Source organism: Cryptomeria japonica, chromosome 6, assembly GCF_030272615.1.
Source record: "Cryptomeria japonica chromosome 6, Sugi_1.0, whole genome shotgun sequence".
Lineage (NCBI taxonomy): Eukaryota > Viridiplantae > Streptophyta > Pinopsida > Cupressales > Cupressaceae > Cryptomeria > Cryptomeria japonica.
Genome location: NC_081410.1, coordinates 242,016,660 through 242,038,724, shown reverse-complemented (window position 1 = coordinate 242,038,724; position 22,065 = coordinate 242,016,660). Strand labels below are relative to the sequence as shown.

The 22,065-nt window shown below is 38.1% G+C and overlaps 1 protein-coding gene across 1 annotated transcript in view; it reads right to left on the bottom strand.

The window, feature by feature from the left end:
• LOC131075658 (peroxisomal acyl-coenzyme A oxidase 1) overlaps nucleotides 1–21,828 on the bottom strand; it is a 211,182-nt gene extending 189,354 nt beyond the window's left edge. Inside the window, exons 1-3 of the mRNA XM_058012499.2 lie at nucleotides 21,371–21,828; nucleotides 20,414–20,522; nucleotides 7,243–7,304 (exon numbers count right to left, since the gene is read on the bottom strand). Of these exons, the coding sequence (XP_057868482.2) occupies nucleotides 7,243–7,304; nucleotides 20,414–20,522; nucleotides 21,371–21,508 (309 nt within the window). The 5' untranslated portion in view covers nucleotides 21,509–21,828. The remainder of the gene's footprint in view (nucleotides 1–7,242; nucleotides 7,305–20,413; nucleotides 20,523–21,370) is intronic.
• Between the last annotated feature and the right edge of the window lie 237 nt (nucleotides 21,829–22,065).

Genomic DNA, 22,065 nt, shown 5'->3' with positions numbered 1-22,065 from the left:
ATGGTCAACAATTACACTTCTCCCTGAGAAGATTACAATACCATCTTACATTGCCCGTAGAGGATGGTTAATAATTACATTTCTCCTTGAGAAGATTACAATACCACCTTACATTGCCCACAAAGGGTGGTTTGATACAACACAATGTATCACTAAGATTGAGACTCCCTCTCAATTAGGGTTTCATTTTCCACAATACCAAGTCTGTCCCTGAAGTACACAAACTTCACTTTGGATAGAGGCTTGGTAAGAATATCTGCAACCTGCTCATCAGTGCTGACATACTTCAGCTGAATAGCACCTCTTTGCACCATATCCCGAATGAAATGATAATGGGTTTCCACATGTTTTGACCTGTCATGAAACACTGAATTTATAGACATTTCGATACAACTCTGGTTATCACAGTGAATAACTGTAGGACCCCAAGGTTGACCAAACAGCACAACAAGAAGCTTACGAAGCCACACTGCTTCTCTAGAAGCTACACTTGCTGCAATACACTCAGCTTCAACAGTACTCAATGCCACTGAGGATTGTTTTCTGCAAGCCCAAGAGATCACTGCGGATCCCAAGCTAAAACAAATACCGGAGGTGCTTTTCCTGTCTTTGACACTTCCAACCCAGTCTGCATCTGAATAACCTTCCAAGGTTATTGAAGTGTTAAGTGGATACTTCAGCCCAAAACCAACTGCGCCTCGCAAATACCTTAGGATGTGCTTGGCTGCAACAAGATGAACATGTTTGGGCATGCTCATAAACTGGCTAAGAGCATTCACAGCAAAACATATGTCTAGTCTAGTGTTAACTAGATACATCAGTGATCCAATCAACTGCCGGTACTCTGATGGATCCGCAAAATCAGAGTTAGCTGCAAAAACACTTAACTTCTTTAAGTTAGATTCCATAGGAGTAGACATGGGTTTACAATCCATCATTCTAAATCTTTTCAAAACGACAATAGTACACTTTCTTTGACTTAGAAAAATTTCGTTAGATCTTTGCCATACTTCTAGACCTAACAAATAATGCATTAGACCTAAGTCTTTCATTTCAAATTCTGAAGCTAGTTCTTTCTTGCATCTAATAATAAGTTCAACTTTACCAGTAAGAAATAAGTCATCCACATATACAACTAGAATTAGCATTTCATCATTGGCTACCTTAAAGTATATGTTAAGAGTCAGCATCATTTTTACAAAAACCTAGACTTAACAAGTATTTATCAATTCTTTCATACCAAGCACGAGGAGCTTGTTTAAGGCCATATAGAGCTTTCTTCAACCTGCACACATGAGAATCTATCCTGAATCTCATAACCCTCAGGCTGTTCAATATAGACCTTTTCCTCAATGACACCATTAAGGAAGGCAATCTTAACATCCATCTGATGTAGTTTCCAACCCCTAGCAGCAGCAATAGCTATTATCGTTCTAATAGAAGTATATCTAGCAACAGAAACAAATGTTTTTTCATAGTCTATGCCTTCTTTTTGAGAAAAACCACGAGCTACAAATCTAGCCTTATATTTTTCAATACTACCATCAGCATTATGTTTAATTTTAAATAACCATTTAGAGAAAACAACAGATTTACCTTTGGGTCTGGGCACAATATCCCAAACATCATTCTTGATGATTGACTGATACTCTTCATCCATAGCAAGCTTCCAGGCATGATGATTCAAGGCTTCTTCAACATTGCAAGGTTCAGTTTCAATGAGATTGCACATCAATGCAACGTAGTTGGAGAATACTTGAGGTCTCTTAGTTTCACGGAAGGTGCCACTGGGAGCAACAAATCTTTCGGCTTCTTGAATGGTGTATCTTACCCAAAGAGGCCTCTTTTTGGTAACGACAATGTCACTAGGAATATCAGTGGGATTCATGGGCTCTGGTGGATCATTATGTTCTTCTTGAGGTGGAGGTTCAACCAGCTCCCTCTGAATCTCAGGGTTAGTATCAACATTCATATCTTGATTGACATTAGCTTCATCAATAACACAAGAACCTTTTGATTTCTTAAAAGCAATGTCTTCTTCAAATGTAACATCCCTACTTACCTCAACATACCTTTGACCCGGGATGTATATCTTGAATGCCTTGGAGGATTCACTGTAGCCGATTGGCATGCCTTTCTTTCCGGAGGGTCCCAACTTGGATCGTTTTTCCTTGGGCACATGAACATAAACGAGACTTCCAAAAATTCTGAGGTGACTGATGTCTGGTTTGGATCCTGTGAAGGCTTCTTCAGGGGTCATGTTCTTTAGAACACAGTGTGCACATCTATTCTGGATATACACTGTTGTTTTAGAAGCCTCAGCCCATAGGAAGGTCTGCAAATCTTGATCGTGAATCATAGCCTTTGCAACCTCAACAATAGTCCTATTATTTCTTTCAGCAACTCCATTTTGTTGAGTATTGTATGGAACACAAAACTCCCTCTTAATTCCTGACTCAACACAAAAATCATAAAAGCTACCGGAGGTGTACTCACCTCCATTGTCAGATCTTAGACATTTAATTCTTTTACCAGAAGAGTTTTCAGTTAATGCCTTAAACTCTTTAAATTTACTTAAGACTTCATCACATTCTTTAGATTTCAAGAAGTAGATCCAAGTTTTCCTAGAGAAATCATCTATGAAGATTACGTAGTAAAGAAATCCACTAGGAGATGCTATAGACATAGGACCACATAAATCAAAGTGAACAAGTTCTAGTTTGTCTTTAGCTCTATTTTCACTTTTATGAAAAGGACTTTTAACATTTTTACCTATAGCACAACCTTTGCAAGTATTATCATGAATTTGACTGAGTTTGGGCATACCTTTGACTAACTTTTCAAGAGAGGGAAGAGCTTGATAATGCAAGTGTCCAAGTCTTCTATGCCATAGCTCACAAGATTCAGGAGCCTCATTAATGAGGGCTTAAATAGGGTTAGTAGAGAGCTTATAAAGACTATCATATCTATGACCGATTATACGAGCAGATTTAAAACTAGATTTCTTAGGCCAAGCAACAACTTTTCCCTCGGAAAATGCAATTTGATAACCTTTATCTTCTAGAGCAAAAATGGAAATTAGGTTTCTTTTAATTCCAGGAACAAACAAGATATCACTAAGGTGCAGAGAAATACCAGAGTCCAAATTTAAAGTAGAGCCAGAACCTCTTACCGAATAACGAGCGTCATCACCAATTACCACGTGAAGGCTGGTATCCTTTTCTACTAAGTCTGAAAGATGATCACAGTAGCCTGTAATGTGTCTGGAGGCACTACTGTCAATCAACCATGTATTACTATCTGTAGGAATACTGCTAGACAGAGCAGAGATGAATAAGAAGTCATCATTTTGTTCTGAGACTTCATTTAGGTTGGCTTCACTTTGAGTAGGGTTATTCTGACATTCTTTAGCATAGTGACCAAGTTTGTCACATCTAAACCATCGGACACGTGAGGTATCTCTTGGTTTCTTCCAAGGGTGTTGGGAACTAAATGGTCTGAATTCCCTATTTCTTTTTGGATAAGGCTTCTTCCAATTTCCCCCTTTCTTGCATTGGGTTGCAAGCATGTGATGATCATCTACATGGGGACTTTTGGTTTGCCCTCTTGTGATGAGACGAGACTCTTCTTGGATGCAATCATTCTTAAGGCGATCAAAGGTAGGTAACTCAGTTCTGCCACTTATGGTTTGGATAAATGACTCCCATGAGTGAGGTAGACCATTTAGGGCAATCATGACAAGGTCTTTGTCTTCCATCATATGACCAATTAAACCTAGCTGATTCTTTAGTTCTGAAATTCTCATAAAGTAGGAAATAACAGAATTTTCTTTTGCCATTTTGATATTAAGTAGTTGATGTCTTAAAGTAATTGCCCTACTGAGATTGTTAACTTCATATGTACCTTGTAGATGGCTGAACATTTCCCTTGCAGAAGTAAAGAGGTGACTAGGTGGTCCTTGACTGAATCAATGAGAATCTTCTTGGCCTTGACAGCATCCTTTTTTAATTGTTTTAGCTCAGCTACATCCGTAGGTTCAGTTAGCTCTTTCGCTTCTATGAATTGGAGAAGATCTTCTTCCTCTAGAGCCAACTTGATTCGAACCTTCCATGCAGTAAAACTGAGATTCCCATCAAGCCTATCTTCAACTTTCAGCCACATTGACCTGACCTGCAAATGCGACAACAATCTAGAAATAAAGGAGTACTAAATTCTAAAATCTGAAAGTTGATCTAACCTATAGCTCTGATACCATGTTGAGACATGGACCAGCTAGGACTTGAACCTAGGACCTTCCATACGCTGCTGGAGTGCTCTACCACTGAGCTACTGGCCCCTCTTGGACCAATCCATCGTCGGTCCGAGTGTGGCTTATTTCCAACACCAACACTTGCAACATAAATGTCAAGTGGAATTATGTTAGGATTTAATGTGACATTCACCTTGCAATCTGATGTATTATGTATGTGTTCTCCAAACTTCTTGGACTGGATACTTGGATGCCCATGAAAAGTTTGAGAAATATCATTTTATTGTTATTATTCTTCTAGAAAATTGCAATATTGATTGTTAACAGTCATTGAACAGGGAAGTTATTGAGAAAGATCAACGATGGGAGTTGCAATCATCATCATAAGGGTAATTGAGCATCTCCTTCACAGAGTGCTTCGGAGTTACTCGTCATTATGGCAGTCCCCCCATAGTGTTATGATCTTCATGCTGGAGCACTAGGGAATAATATGGTTGTCTACATGAGTAATGTGGTCAAAGTTGCTTGAGGTGATTACTTTCTACTTTGAATGTTTCATTCACTGCATCATAGTTCATTGGTTTTTGCTATCAAAGGTATGGGTGCATAGTCTTGGGCCTATAGTTTTACTCTCTAGTTTGGGATAACACTTGTGGTTTCTAGTTTCTGACGCTCTATATATTGAAGGCATGAGATAGAGGTTTCATCATGTTATGCAATTGCACAGTTATGCTGTCAGAATATTATAGGATCCGAGAGTGAAGTGGATCATATTGATATACTTGTTTTGTTGAGATTAATACAAGTTTGGTGTCTCTTTGGCAGTAGTGTTTTCTCCCCAAAAGGTTTCTCCATGTATACGCAGTGACTATTATAGTTTGCTGATTTTACATGCTTTCCTGTGTTCCGTTTCTTGATTTAATCACATGTTTCTTTATTAATTAATGGGGCTTGAGCTCTATTGGTTCATGATTTCAATGTATCTATTTACCCATAATCAACAAGGCTACTACTCTGGAACGAAGAAACAATAAATGCTGAAGCTGAAGGAGAATCAAGTACAAATAGTGATCCAATAGCAATGTGCTTGTCTAACCATTTGTTCTCCAACTCAAATCTCTTGTAAGATTGCTAAGCTGATCTGTTTCTTGCACAGTCCTTAAAAGATCAGTTTCAAGTTGGTCTATTTTATGTTCATTTGCCTCAGACTTGATGAGCTGATTGTGCAATTCTTGCACATTAGAATTCTACCTGTCCAGATTCCTTTCGAGCTGACTGACTTTAGACTTCATTCTGCAATTATCTTATAATAGTACAATATTTGGTCAGCCAACTTCTTGGAAATATAAGCAGCCTGTTTTGCTGCCTCATCCTTCAAAACTCACTTTAGATTTCAAATCTTCTTCTACAAAGTTATGTTTATTCAATCTCTGCAACCCAGGATGCTGACCATTGTAAAATATCACTTAACAATCTCTGCTCTGCCAAAATCATACTTCCGTGCCCATACTTATCAACTGTGTTCATGTGCAAGTTATGCACTGTACTTGTGCTGTATCTCCACAAAGGCATATCTCAGATCAAATTAGTTGGGTACTAAGGTCATGAACATTCTTTGCCAGAAATGTTCTGGTATACAATTTAGGAATAACTTGCTTATTCCAATAGTTTGCTTCATAATTTTGAGAGATTTGCCTTTCTCCTTTGTTGTCACAAAGTTGTGCTTTTTACGTGAAGGCATAACTAGGATCATACAAAATTAGTTGGATAAATAGGTCATGAACACTCTTTGATTGACACTTTCTGTATACAATTAAGGAACAAGTTTCTTGTTCCAATAGTTCACTTCATATTTGTGATTATGGTGGCTTTTTTCTCTTTTCCCCAAAAAACATGTATGAACCTATGATTTCTTGCATCAACTTCACTATTTGTTGTTGCCAACATGAATAATCAATGTGGCCCAAGCTGTTCTTTGATACATGAAAGAAAGAAAGGAATCCCATCACTGGAAAGTGGTCGTTGTGCTCGAAAAATCTTCTGAACTCGAAATTTCTGCTTAGTTTTGGGTGCCTAACGATGCATGACCTCAGACTGCTAATATAGCTGGACTTCAGGTGGCTCAAAATCTGCATTGTCACCTATCTGCACAAGCAACAGGAATGAATAATATGGAGGCTCTAAATGTTTGGACCTGGCACATGTGTAATATCAATGGGAAGCAAACCCAAAGGCAATTTTGGAAATCCAATCCAAGTGAGAATCAACCTAAACATGGAAGATGGTTTGTTCTAACATTATCCACAGTAGTCATTCTAATAGACACCGTAAACAGAGGTATTGGCACCATGAGTGTGTCATGCACATAAGTCACAGTCACAGTAGTAGAAACGTGTGTAGAAGTAGGAAGCTTATGCTAGTCAAAAAGAATGCCACTGCATGAAAGGCACATCTACAAGAACTTGTAAATCATGATTAAGGAAGTTATATGTTTTGGCAGGAGGTACTCTACCCAATTATACACACATTTAAAAGATAGTCCCTCTAAACAAGGAAGATGCCATATAGGCAAATATTTGTATCTTGGTGCTCCTGCTACACTTATTAGGACTAGATTCAGCAAAAACTTCAATTCAGATGTGCATGTGTGTTGCAACTTAAGTAATCTAGACAATTAACTAAGTTTTCTTTCTAGACTTCAAGCATGCCAAGAGTGTGATACTCTTCAGTACGGTTCAAAGATACTTCCAATGACAAATTTAATGTATCAAGCCATTACAAATCATGCCAATAACTTACCTAATGAAGATACTCAAACACTTCAATTCAGATGTGCATGTGTGTTGCAACTTTGATAATCTAGAAAAATTAACTAACTTTTCTTTCTAGACTTCAAGCATGCCAAGAGTGTGATACTCTTCAGTATGTTTCAAAGATACTTCCAATGACAAATTTAATGTATCAAGTCATTACAAATCGTGCCAATAACTTACCCAATGAAGATCTGTATATGCAGGTTCATCCACAAAATGCCTAAGTTTTGACGCTTCCTCTTCTGTCAAAGAGACAAGACATATTAGAAGGTAAATTAACATTACAAATAATTCCACAACCCAAGAGTTTAATTCTTCTGTGCTAGTCTGCTATAGATTATTTTAGTTCTGACTGAACTTAACTATCTCCTTTACACAGAATTAAGACAGGCAAATCAATCTCTTTACAAAACCTTAGGCATATTTTCAAGGAAAGGGTACTAATTCTATATATATATATACCAACTAATTTGTTTAAGGCTTGCTTATCTCTTCACACAAATAACTGAAACGGCAACACCATTGGCCATGTTTATCAATCACATTAAGCCTATATAAAAAAAAAGTGTTACTTCTCTTGTGAAAAAAAAATTAAAAAGGGTCAACTTTCTTATTGTGAAAACTCCAAGACTGTTGCTCCTAATTTGAATTATCTGAAAATTTTAGTTGTTTTCATTCAAGGCCGGCCAACAATTATTCCATTCCCAACCTATAATTCCTTAGCAATAGAAAACGGTTGTTTCCATTAAGCCCTCTATACAGAAAATATGGTATGGGAGTATGTGCAAAGTCAAACCATATAAAATTGTATATAATTCTTTTAAAGATGAGCACAATTGCTTCTCCTTTGGAATCAATACACACAAGCATAAAGCCATTTTGCCACAATAGCATGCTTGAATTTATGGGTATCTTCATTTTAAACTTGTGCAATCAATTTTTCTAGCTTAGATGATTGATCTTCCATAGGAACTCCATTACTTTTACCCTACACGTTCATGTCTTTAAGCACTAGTTATTAATTTTGATCAATTAAGGATGATGAAAGAATTCAATTGCAATATCTAAACATACAACACAGAATAATAAGCTATTATAAAAAGGTCTTATACTACAGCAGCAACTGCGATTGTACAAACTTAGGGAATCCAATTGCCCTCATTATTTTTCATTACAGCCCAAGCATACCATGTCTTCTTTAATGATTTACTTATATGAATGTCCATTGTTGATTATACTGAATGAGAATTCATATAAAGTTGTTTTGTTTATTCTTTTCAAAATTGATAATGCCAATAGTCATTTGTGGTTGTGGGACATCGGAGGAGCAGAAAAGAATCCCACCAGTTTTAAGCAAGAGGCAAGGGCAATGATGAAGCAGGTTCCCTCAATGCCATATGACAATCATTATTTTGTGTTCTATCTAGTCCTTGCATGTCGTGATCTGGTGATGCAGTTAAGTATTTGTTCTGTCTTTGTGTTATCTCTTGTTTCCTTGAGTATAACCTAAGGTCATTTTTGTGGATCCATGGTTTGCAAACTAATATAAACTAACACATAAAATTCCTTTCTAGGGCATTAATCTAAATTTCTAAATTTCTCACCAATTCACATGGGGCCCCTTGACCATTACCGTGGTTGACTTTATTTTCACCTGAAGTCTTTGATAGCTAGATATTGGCAAGCGCATTAAGTTTTTGATAATTTCTAACCCCAAGTCCTCGAAAGATACAAGCCATCACCTTCGTCATAAATGGAACTTAATAAAGCTTCCTTGAGAAGATACTAAACCATGTTGGTCTCAGGATTAACCTGGGGTTTCAGTTGGGTTAAAAGTCAATAATGGCTTTCAGTTTCATTGTTATTCATTTCTCGCTTGATGCTGAGTGGAGGCCACCGGTTATGGTGAAGCCATGCCAGATTTGCAAGCCTCCACCTCCACTCTCTCGTTGTGGTTTTGAGAGCTTCGAATTTTAAGGAAGGAGAAGAAAGAAATCTAGAATAAAGGATGCTTATTGTTATGTCTCTGTAATGGATATTGTGACAATTAGTGTTTACTATTTATACTTATCGTAACAACATGCAAATTACTATGGTACTCCTAAATTATTTCTATCCTGATAGAATACCATTACAGTAACTTGTTTAAATGCATGAAAGGGATGAGTGAATTATAGATAGTAGATGATTGTTTTCAACATGATCTAAATTCTGAGATTAACAGTAGCATGAATATCCTAGTTTGTTTAAAATAAAAAAAATAGAGGATTCGTGAGTATCTACATCCTGAGAACAATAATCCCTAACACTCAATATTGTTGGTGTAAATAAATATTCATTATGGATATTATTACACTTTACTTAAGTTAACTTAGGATAATGCATCTCTTCGTAGTTTGGATTTGAGACACTTAGGGAAGTGTGCACATAGAAATATAGCTTGTAGGAGAAATTCCACCTTTTGTGGTCTTATTTTGCTGTTACACTCCACATTCGGTGGGTCATCCACCTCTTGTGGAATATTATATTATTTCTCCTACTTACCCCTAGTATTTCTTACCTACCCTTGTTTCTCATTGAGTCACATGTCATGATTGTGTGCTCGTACATCCATATGGCCTTGCCTATATAAGCAGGCCCATATTCATTGTATTGGTTAATCCAATTGATCATTTGCATATTGATGAGAATACAATTTGTTCTTGTCATTCTTTTGTCTCTCTTTTATACTTTTCATTGTGCCCTTGATCTTGGCAAAATCTCACATGGTATCAGAGCTATTGGGGCTTCATTGATTGGTTTTGGGAGACATCTTGTAAGGCTTCTATTTTCGGATCTAAGGGACAGCATTTTTTGGAGGCATCTTAGAGCGTTTTCGACCTCACCATTGCGTCCGGGAGGCCGTTTCCATAAAAATCAAGTATAAACTCAACCTATTTTGGCGAAGATCGATTTTTGGGCGTTGGAGGAATTTTTTGCCCAATTCGTGTTGGTACGGTACGGAATTTTCGGATCTCAAAAAAAAAATTTCTAAAATTTTATTTTTCAAGTTTTGAAAAACTTTTTTTTTTTTTAAATTGCGGGTCCGTACCTTCTGCCCAGTCAGCATTTTTCGAAAAAAATTTAGACCCCTCTCCGTTGAGCAGTTTGGATTTTTGGGTCAACTTTAGAGGCCCATATCTTGCTCAATTTTGCTCCTTTTTGGGTGCAATTTTTTTCATTTGGGCTAATTTTTCGTGCTCTTCGCAGTGGTGTGGTTATTTTCTGATTTTGGTGCATAGGTTTTTCGGAATTTTCGGATTCTCTCAGCTGTACCTATCCAATCCTCAATTTTGCAACTTCAAAGGCTTCATTTGAGCTCATACGACCTCCTTTTCAGGTGTCGTTTTTTTTTAAAGTGCATGTTTTTTTGTCTACTTTCATAATCTATTATCAGTTTTCAGAGATTTTGAGTGGAAATGGCACTTTCACATATTGGTCTTATTTGGCCTAATTGGTACTTGTAATTTGCTTGGATATTCGTTTAGATCTCTTGCATTATTAGTTTGAGTCTCTTTTGGCCTTATTGAGGCAATTGTAAAGTTGAATCAGAAGTCCACTTTGCCATTTTTTGCAAGTGGCCCATTGTACACGCACTAAGTATAAAGTGTCAAATCATCCTTTTTTTTTTTTGGGGGGGGGGGTCTTTGATTGAGTGAATTTGGGGGGGTGTCTTGTGTGATTGTGCCTCTCTTTCCCTGTGCTCTTTCATTTTTGTTGCAATGAGTCCTCATAAATTTCCACCTTTAACTCCACATAATTATGCATCATGGAAAATTAAAGTATGGAGCAAATTAATGGAAAAAGGTCTCACGCATTACATAGATGGAACAATAGCAGCACCACCTGATCCCAAGGCTGATCCTAATGCTCAGTTAGAATGGCTCACTAAGAATTGCATGGCTCTTGGAACTTTGCGTAAGTATGTATCAGATGACCTCATTTTTCACATTGAGAAGTGTACAACAATCAAAGAGGATTGGGATATGTTTCAGAAATTGTATGGTCAAGTTGATGAAATCAAAGGTTACAAGATTGACAATGAGCTCACCAACTTGGATCCCAAGAGTTTTGATACAATCCAGGATTATGTCACCAAAGCAAATGAGCTAAGAGCAAAGCTTAAGGATTGTGGAATTGACAAAAAGGATGCTCGGTTGATATTCAGCTTGTTGGACAAGCTTGCACCAGAATATGCAGCATTTGTGTCTAGCTTCCAAACTCATCATTTGATAGTGGAGAGTTCCTACATTATGCCTTCATTTGATGCTTTCAGAGAAATGTTGATATTGGAACAATCTAAGTTGTTGAACATGGGGCTTCTCAAGTATTCAAAGTCCAAGGCTTTGGTGGCTAATCAAGGGAATCAAGGAGGTCAAGGCAAAAATTCCAACAAGAAGAAGAAGCAATCTAAGCCAAAGCCACAATAGGAAAAAGGGCGATCGTCCTCTCCATCACAAGGCAATTTTTCATCCTCTTCCAAGAAGGGGGCTCCACCTAAGAAGGATAAACTAACTTATGCATATTGCAAGAAGTATGGTCATGATGAGCATCGATGCCACACCAAGCATGTTGATGAGTTGACAAATCTTCTTAAGAAAAACAATATCAACTTGCCATCTGCCTACACAAAGAAGGATTCATCTCCTTCCTCTTCCTCACAGTCTAAGGGAAAAGGGCAAGCATTTGTGGCTACAACGGGTTCTTCACAACAGTGGATACTTGACTCGGGTGCCTCTTATCACATGGGTTCTACAAAGGAGAAATTTTCTTCATTGGAGCCATCTAATGTACCTCACATTTACATAGGTGATGAAACACAAGTAGAGGTTGAAGGGAAAGGTTCAGTTGACATGGATGATGGAACATTTGAGAATGTTCTTTATGTTCCTAACTTGTCAACCAACCTTCTCTCTATCTACCAAATCACTCACTATGGGAATGGGAAAAAGGTAGAGTTTACACCAGATTCAGTTGTGGTAAAGGAACTTGATGATGATGCCTTGGTAGCAATGGGACAAGTCAATGACAACTCAAGGCTTTATTCATTCTCCCAATTTGTGCCAAGTTCTACTTCTAGGGCCTTGCTTACTCATTCAAATTCAGAAAGTAAGCTATGGCATGAGCGGTTTGGTCACCTCAACTATGGCTATCTTCAGCAGCTCAGCACTAAAGACATGGTCACAGGTCTACCTCGAATCAATTTTTCAGAGGATGTATGTTTAGGTTGTTCCATGGGCAAGCATCCCGAGGAGAAGTTTGATAAGGGGAAAGCTTGGAGAGCTTTGTAAGTTCTTCAACTTGTTCACAGCGATGTAGCAGGTCCATTTCTAGCACCTTCATTTAGCAAGGCCCGCTATGTCCTCACCTTCATTGATGACTACTCCCGCTTCACTTGGATCTACTTTCTCATTCATAAGAGTGAAGTATTTGACAGATTTCAGGACTTCAAGACTCGTGTGGGGAAGCAATCCGAGAAAGTGGTCAAGATTCTTCGTACAGATAATAGAAGGGAATATGTGAACAAGAGACTTAAGGATTTTTGTACATTTGAGGGGATTGATCTTCAACATTCTGTTGCATACACTCCACAGCGGTACGGAGTTGCAGAACGCAAGAATGGAACTCTCAAAGAAATGGCTAGCTGTATGATACATGCACGTTCTCTTGATCCCGCCTTTTGGGCAGAGGCTATCAATTGTGCCACACACATCTAGAATCGGGTTCCTCACAAAGCTTTGCAAGGTATTACTCCTTTTGAGGCTTGGGCTGGTAGGAAACCGATTGTGAGACATTTCAAAGTCTTTGGGTGTCCAGCATGGGCTCGCATACCTCCGCAGAAACGTAAGACATTGGAACCTCAGAGTTGGCCTTGCATTTTTGTTTGATATCCTGAGGGTGTTAAGGCATATAAATTGATGGATCCTGAGACACATGAGGTGTTCATTGAGAGGAGTGTTCATTGTGAGGAAAGCTCTCCTAGCTTAGCCTCTCTACCTCCTCCACCTTCCTCCATTGTGGATAGTGATGCTAGTGATTCAGATGATGAGACTCCTTTAACTCCGACCCACAGGGTTACACCTCCGCAGGGTCCACTTGCAGTTGAGGAGCCTCGTTCTCCACCTCCACCTAGACCTCGTTGGGCTCGACAGACACTTGACTCTGCGGGTTCTCTTGTTGGGGATCCTTCAGATACACAGAGGACTCGATCACAACATTAGGATCTTCCACATGCATTCATTGCTACTGCTTCCAATCCACAGACATTTCGGGAAGCATCAAGGGTTCCTGAGTGGGACCAAGCTATGGAGGAAGAGTATAGTTCCTTGATGAGGAACAACACATGGGATTTAGTCCATCTCCCTAAGGGGAAAAAGATGGTTCGATGTAAGTGGATCTATCAGACCAAGTTTGCAGCGGATGGTAGTGTGGATAAGTATAAGGCTCGGCTTGTTGCGAAAGGTTTCTCTTAGGTTCCAAGTGTTGACTATACTAAGACCTTTGCGCCCGTAGCCAAGATGAACTCCATTCGCTTGACACTTGCTATTGCTGCAGCTCATGGTTGGGTTGTACATCAGATGGATGTGAAGAGTGCTTTTCTTCATGGTGACCATGATGAGGAGATTTATATGGAGCAGCCACAGGGTTTCATCCAGGATACTTCCTTGGTTTGCAGACTAAGGAAATCTCTCTATGGCCTCAAGCAGGCCCCCAAGGCTTGGTACGCCAAGATGGATTCCTTTCTTCTCTCAGCAGGGTTCACCATGTGTCACTCTGATCCGAATGTCTACATTTTGCGACAGGATGACTCTCACTTGATACTTGTGCTCTATGTTGATGATTTGATCATTACAGGGAGCACCGCATCCATCATTAGCAAGGTCAAATCTGCTTTGCATGACAGATTTGCTATGACTGACTTGGGTCTTTTGCACTACTTTCTTGGGATAGAGATTTCACAGTCACCTTCCGGGATTACACTATCGCAGCCCAAGTATGCTCTTGATCTACTTGCACGCTTTCATATGGCTGATTGTAAGCCTGCCCCGACTCCCTTTCTTTCAGGAGTCAAGCTTGAGGCTCAGTGTTCTTCTCCACCAGTTGATGCCACATTGTATCGTCAGCTTGTGGGAAGTCTCATCTACTTGACTCATACACACCCTGATATTTCATTTGCAGTTGGCATGGTTTCCCGCTTCATGCAGGAACCACATGAGCTTCATTGGAAAGCCGCCAAGTGCATCCTTCGTTACATCCAAGGTACACATCACTATGGGATTCACTATGCAGCAGGCACAGGACTTCGCTTGGTTGGTTACACATACTCCAATTGGGCTGGCGATCTTGATGATCGTAAGTCTACTTCAGGTTACAGTTTTCACCTTGGTTCAGGCCCCATTTGTTGGCAGAGCAAGAAGTAGCATGCTATTGCTCTCTCTTCGACTGAGGCTGAGTATCGAGGCACTGTTAACGCAGCGACTGAGACCATTTGGCTTCAGCAGATTCTCACAGAGTTTGGGTTCACCACTCCACAGCCAACAGTTCTACATTGTGACAATCAGAGTGCTATTGCCATCTCAAAGAACCCAGTCCAGCACCAGCAGACCAAACACATCGAGATCCATATGCACTATATCCGAGAGCTAATTTAGGAGCACGTCATTGATTTGCAGTATTGTCCTACAGCGGAGCAGGTTGCAGACATATTCACCAAACCTTTCACCGAGAGTAAGTTCCAGCAGTTGCGAGCTCTCTTGGGGGTGCGGGATGTCTCATTAGGGAGGTCAGTTGACTTCTCCTTCCTCTCTTATGGGGGGGACTTTTTTCTCTTTAAGGTTTTGTCCTTCTTCTTTAAAAGTCTTTTGTACATTCATCTCTCTTTTGGGGGGGAGTTTTTTCCCACTGGGTTTTCTCCCTTTCTCCGTTTGTGAGAGATTGCATTGCATAGTTTTGCTTGCATGTGCATATTGTACATGGGTACCTATCATGGCCTAGTAGCCGGGACCCATCTTGCATTGTTGACTTGAGTCTTCATTCCCCTAAGTTGCACTTAAGGGGGGGTGTTGGTGTAAATAAATATTCATTATGGATATTATTACACTTTACTTAAGTTAACTTAGGATAATGCATCTCTTCATAGTTTGGATTTGAGCCACTTAGGGAAGTGTGTACATAGGGATATAGCTTGTAGGAGAAATTCCACCTTTTGTGGTCTTATTTTGCTGTTACACTCCACATTCAATGGGTCATCCATCTCTTGTGGAATATTATATTATTTCTCCTACCTACCCCTAGTATTTCTTACCTACCCTTGTTTCTCATTGAGCCACATGTCATGATTGTGTGCTCATACATCCATATGGCCTTGCCTATATAAGCAGGCCCATATTCATTGTATTGGTTAATCCAGTTGATCATTTGCATATTGATGAGAATACAGTTTGTTCTTATCATTCTTTTGTCTCTCTTTTATACTTTTCATTGTGCCTTTGATCTTGGCAAAATCTCACAAATATTGACTAATGGCAGTGTCACTAAGATCAATAGTAAACTATGGCCTTCTTAACTAAAACAAGGTGATGATAACAGAGCAATTAACAAATGAAGACAACGAACCAAACATTCTAATGAATATCTCAAATGACTTAAATTAATTTGGTAAGTTTCAAGAACATGGATCAATCCTTGATCTTATAGTGAAATATAGAATACCTTTATGTTGTTGAGGTGCAACCTGGCAATGTTCCACATGGACAGAATGTCATCACATATCATGATTAAGCGTCTCAATACCAATTCGCAACATGTGATCAACATAAAAAGAAGTTGGTTTCTATGAGGTCTATATTACATGGCATTGAGACATCAGGTGCACAAATAAATGTTGAAACCTTGGCCTTGACATTCACTAGAGTGACTCAGTGTCAGATTTCAATCAAATCAAGCCCCGATCTAACATCAGATGAACAGAGAAACCATAATATGAAATTGTCTTACACAAATAAGAAATCACGATTTCATTGATTGTAAAACATGCTACAATCGCCTATCTTCAGTAGTTGGGGATATTGCAGGCCGGATATAATAAGACTTGCTATATATTAAACACCATTTGTTTGAAGGGGTCGATCTTCTCCCCTTATTGGCAGTGATCTCATCTAGGATAGGATGAAGAATTAGTTAGAATAAACAATAATGACTTAAAGGAGTGGTTTAATCATGCAAAGATATGTGGTTGACAGCAAAGGGACACTTCTCGTCCCAACGGTCACAACTTTGAGAAAGGTCATTACCCTCCACCCCCAATGGAGGAGTATAAGAGAACAACACCAAGCATTCACAAAGGAGGCATCCAAGAATATCAGAGTTCTCATAAAGTGATCAGATCAGATCCAAACCTGTGCTACTCTAATTCTCTGTGGTATGCAGATCAAAAAAAATTTAACATGTATATATATTTACATTGGTTGTATACAGTAATAGATGTATGAATCTTTATACACTAATTGTAAAAATAATATTAATATCTACTCTACAATGGTCATCTTCTATTTTTAGCAGTCATTTTAGTTGTCGACTTTTTTAGCTATTTAGCTTTTTAGTAGACTTATTTAGCTTGTTTAGTTAGCTTTTTATTATTTAGCTTTTTTAAGCTTTTTAGCATATTTGATTTCACTTTAACGACTAGTTCTTATTTTAGAACGTCATCTTGCAATCTCTATATATACGCTTGTATATCGTTTAATAGATTATTCGATTATTGAATCATTCATTCAATTATTTTTCATGGTATCAGAGCCCAGGTCGATGGGATTTTTTAAAGTTTGGAGAATTTTTTAATAAAAATTCAAGCCTCCTACCTGGATATTTTTTACAGAATTTTTTTTGAATTTTTTTAAATTGCAGGAATTTTCATAGGTTTTGACCTCTGAAAATCGCAGGTCTGAAGGCGGTTTTTTTAGAGTTTTGCTAGGCAAGGTTCATGGGCAGATTTTTTTTCCGCTAAAATTTCGTGGTTTTCTTAGCGCAGATTTTTTCCAAAGAAAATCACGTTTTCTTAAAATCATGATTCTTTTTTGGCCTTCACAACGCGTTTTTCGTGTCTGGTTTGCAGGAGGGTTATTTTGCATCTACGCAAAAAAATTTCATGACCCTTTACAAATCGCGACCCTTTTTCGGCTCCATTTGTGCATTTCAAGCGTGGTTTTTTCACAAAATTCATCGTCTTTTTTTCGAAAAAAAAAGGGGGTTTCACTTTTGGCAAAGGTTCAGCACGATTTTTGCGCCTTTCTGTGCAGTTTTTTGAGTTTTCCGGCAGCAAAATTTTATTCCGGCTGCACGATTTTCTTGCTTCTTCCGGCTGCAGTTTGTTTTCCACCATAGGTTTTCCGTCTGGGTTTTCCAGGGATGGCGCGATTTTTAACCTCTACACATATTCGCCCAACCTGCACGCGTTTTTTTTGTAGCCCATGTTTTTCAACGCGCAACCTCGCTATCAGCGACATTTGTGATTTTTCACGCACAGCTAGTTTTGTTTGGGCGTTTTTTAGCGGCGGTTCTCTGCACATCTACAACTTCCGCGTCAGGTATTTTATTTTTTAAATCTCCTTCCCACAACTTCCTCAAACAAAGTTTTTCAGGATTTGTTTTTCCGGCTCGTGGAAGGGTTTTTGGTTTTTTCAAACAGCAATCTAGGGTTTTGCAGATTATTTATTTTCTAAGTTTTCAGAAAATTTTCTGGGTTTTCTCATAAATCTGCCTCGAGATTTGTGCCATTTTTTTTAACTGTTTTTTTTTAAATACATTATTTTCTACAGATTATAATTTTTCCGATTTTTTAAAAAAAAATTCAGGTTTTTAATTTGCAAGAAATTTCTAGTTTCTGGATTTTTTCAACAAACCTTGAAATTCATGCATTGGGATTTTTGCCTTGAATTCCGCTCCAGGGTTTCAGATCTTTTGTGCAACTGTTTCTATTCTGATTTTTAATCAGATTCTTCTGTCTCATGTCTTCCCTAGGTTGACCTCGTTCAACCTTGGTTTTCATGATGGCATCTTTGACCAACATCATGTTGGAACTCAAACAGAAAATCAATCGCTGCAACAACACCTGGAAAACGCTTGTTGCCTTGATCAGATTGATTTAGGCTAGACGTCGTCCCACAGGTCCCAGGGTTTTCAGATTGTTTTCTTCAAAAATTGTTTGCGGGGTTTATAATTTTCCCTTAAAAATTATCTCTTCTATAATCCACGATGTTCGCGTAAGATTTTGGTCATCTGGGATTTACCGTTTTTTCCACAAAAACGATGTTTTGTAACCTCAGATTTCTAGATTTTCACGGTTTTTCCTTCAAAAATTGTTTGTTGGTTTTTACGATTTTTTCCTCAAAAATCATCTGTAATACACGAAGTTCGTGTGGGCTTTTGTGATTCGCGAAGTTCTCTGGTTTTGATCGATTTTTCTCCTCAAAAATCGTGCTTCGTTGCAATCAATTTGAGTTGCACTTGCCAAGGCGAACGTCTGCAACCGTGGTATCTTGCAGTTTGTTTTGGAGTTGGTACTCTTCTACAAAAGGGTTTGCTATTTTTTCCTCAAAATCATGGTTTCAGGCATCAGTAATTCGCGTGTGCCAAATCTCTAATTCGCATGTGAGAGCTACATTACCTTGGATGGCTTTTGGTACTCTTGGTCATTTACATTCTGAAGATCCTGGTTCTGAAGATCCTGGGAGGGTCTCCGTAGCAGCAAAGTGTTCTTTGCATTTGTGATCATAACACCTGCAGTGTCTTTTGTAGGGTATTGAGTACGATGACCATTAGGGAGGGTGTTAAAATAATATTAATATCTATTCTATGATGGTCATCTTCTATTTTTAGCAGTCATCTTAGTTGTCGACTTTTTTAGCTATTTAGCTTTTTAGTAGACTTATTTAGCTTGTTTAGTTAGCTTTTTATTATTTAGCTTTTTAAGCTATATTTAGTTTTTTTAAGCTATTTAGCTTATTTGATTTCTTTAACAACTAGTTCTTATTTTAGAACGTTGTCTTGTAATCTTTATATATACACTTGTATATCGTTGAACAGATTATCCGATTATTGAATCATTCATTCAATTATTTTTCACTAATATAATATTTACATCTATGTACTTAACACCGTGAATATTAGACACTAGCGATAATATGATTTCCAATTTGCAACAATCAATCATAGTAGGGTGAGGAAGGGAATGCAATGAGGGGAAACAGCTATAAATTCCTCGCTAGGCACACCACCTCATATAAGATGGTGAAAGGCCACGAGGCCAAGGGGGATAGGATACCCACTCTTGGGTGTAGGGTGGAGGAGCACTTTGGGACACCCTATTGCAGTTTCCTCTTCAATCTCTGCGCTAATTGATTGTTGTGATGAACTCAAAGGAATTTCAATCATAAGAGAATGAAGAGTGATGTCATGATAAAGGAGAATGGCTATAGATGCCTAATTGGATCCATCACCTCATATGAGATTGTGGAAGGCCACATGAGACCAAGGGGGCTAGGAGATCCACTCTTGGGCCTAGGGTAGAGGATCTCTTTGGGCACCAGATCGTGTCTCCTTATCTCATGCTCCGTTATGGTTGAACCCCACATAAGAGTTTAGATTTGTTATATATTTATGAACATATGTTTCTTTTAGCCCTAGTAGTGGATTTATCTCATGAATTATATCTTCATTGTTCAATATCTGTCTAACTTGATTGCCAAACGGACTTATCTTATCTTATCCTTGGGTGAGAATTATATTTCAAACTATATTATATTCTTTGTTTCATTTGGATTTGTGAATTTAGGGCAAAATATAAGGTGATCCAGAAAGGGGACATTACAAATCACATAGAGAAAAAGAAGTCTTACCGTCAGGATATGAATTGTTATTACTGAAATGCTATAATTAAATTTCTTAAAGTCCTTGAGTGACGATGATAAGAGAATATAAATTATATTAGTATGAACACTAGAAATTAAGAGGTAGAAAGACATTTTGCATACTATAGTAACATCTTATCAAAAATATTAAGCCCGAATTTTGAGTGTTCACTATTCATATGTGCCATCAATTTTAATACATCAGTATCTTTAATCAGTACTTCAGAGTCGGAACTCTCTATCTTTCAATATGATATCAAAGCAATATTTTTTGAGGAATATGTCAAACAGAAAACCTCTTACTTCAAATAGTAGCCATAAAATTTCATGTTCTGAACTAAATTTGACGGTTACCCAACCAGTACAGTGCAGGTAAGCAATTGATTGTTTCAGCAAAATCAAACCTGAAAGTCTAAGGTCCGTGATGAGCTTCCATGCATGTGCTGTTTTTCTTAAGGTTTTTTGGAACAATTCCTGGCGACCCAACCTGGGCCTATCATCTTTGAAAAATACCTGGATGACATCAATACAATACAATCAAAACTCTACATCCAACAAAATTTGCGATTTAAAATATTTCAAATTTTTCAAACCTTTGATATATGTCAAAAAGCAAAGAGAAAGCTATAATAGAAGATGCAATAAACACACCACTATTGCCAATTCAATTAAAGGCATAAAGCAGCTAAAAAGAGAGACATAGCCTGTCACGGATGTCCCTTGACTCTATATTTGCATTCATATGTATCATATTCTTATTCGACCTTTACCCGACTTATCAACAGGTCAAACACTAAATATTCTAGGTAAATTGACAAAAAACCCTATTTTGAGATTACAAAATAAGGAGCTTGTACGACACCATAGAGTGTAACTTAGCTGTGACCCAAAAAAGGTTATCTTTATCTTTACTTGTTTACTTCTTTATATACATTTTGTATTCTGCTATCCGAACGAATTAAACCAAGGGGTAAACGATTTGAACTGTGTCAGGTGAATGGCAAAGAAATCCCTTTGTAGGCTTTCACTATTTATACGAAATTGGCGTCTGGCTTGGCTGATACCTTAAAAACAGCTTATCTACCCTTTTTATATAACCTCGACTGTGTTTTCCATGTGAATTGACCCAGTTCACAACCTTCCAAGCCTTCAAGTTTTCCAGTTCTATATAATCTGCATTCTATATTGTGTGAGTATGTCGAGCTTCTCTTCGAATTCTTGTATCAGAGCTTGGCGATACAATATTCAAGTTGATTCTCCGTTAGGCCCTAGATGTCCAATTCTAGCAGAGAACCCCCACCATTCAAGAGCATAGCATTCCAAATCTGAAATAGGAGATGAAACAGAAAAGAATTATTTACAGGATCAGCGGCAACGAGCTTTGACATGCGATCTGAGACTTCAAAAACATGTTGCGAGCCTGCCCACACAATCTTGAGAGCACCAACGTCAAATTGTGTCTTCCTTCTCTCGTGCGCTAACTCATCCACTGAACCCATTTTCACCAAGATCAAGATGTGCCTTTGCCTTAACAGAGCACAAGCCTGCAAATGATTTTAATCTCCTTTGTTATGATAGGTACCCCCAGAATTATATGAATGAATGACTAAAAATAGCCTATGGATAGTAGGTAGTTGTATAACAAATTCGCTTGCAAAACAGAGGGCGGCTCCTCTTCTAGTTGGCATTAATGACGCACGGGACACAGTAGATGAAGGGATCTTTAATACGTGAGAGGTATCAGCGACCCATTCGTCGGAGGCATCGGCGACCGGCGAATAGGTATTCCGGTTTCAAAACATAGATCTTTAGGAATGTTTGCATGAATGAACGTTTTTAATAAGTCTTAAGAGGTCAAAAGTCTATGAGCTCCATAAATACTCAGCAAAGTAAGGCATAGTATAAAGCATGCAGATTTAAAAACATAATGTTTACTAAATTTTTTTTTTAACATCTTGTATTTTCTATTGTGAAATCTCTTTGCATGGTTGATAAAGATCGAGTAAGATGCAATATGTATTTTTAGAAGAGATCAATTTGAATTTTGCATGTTGAA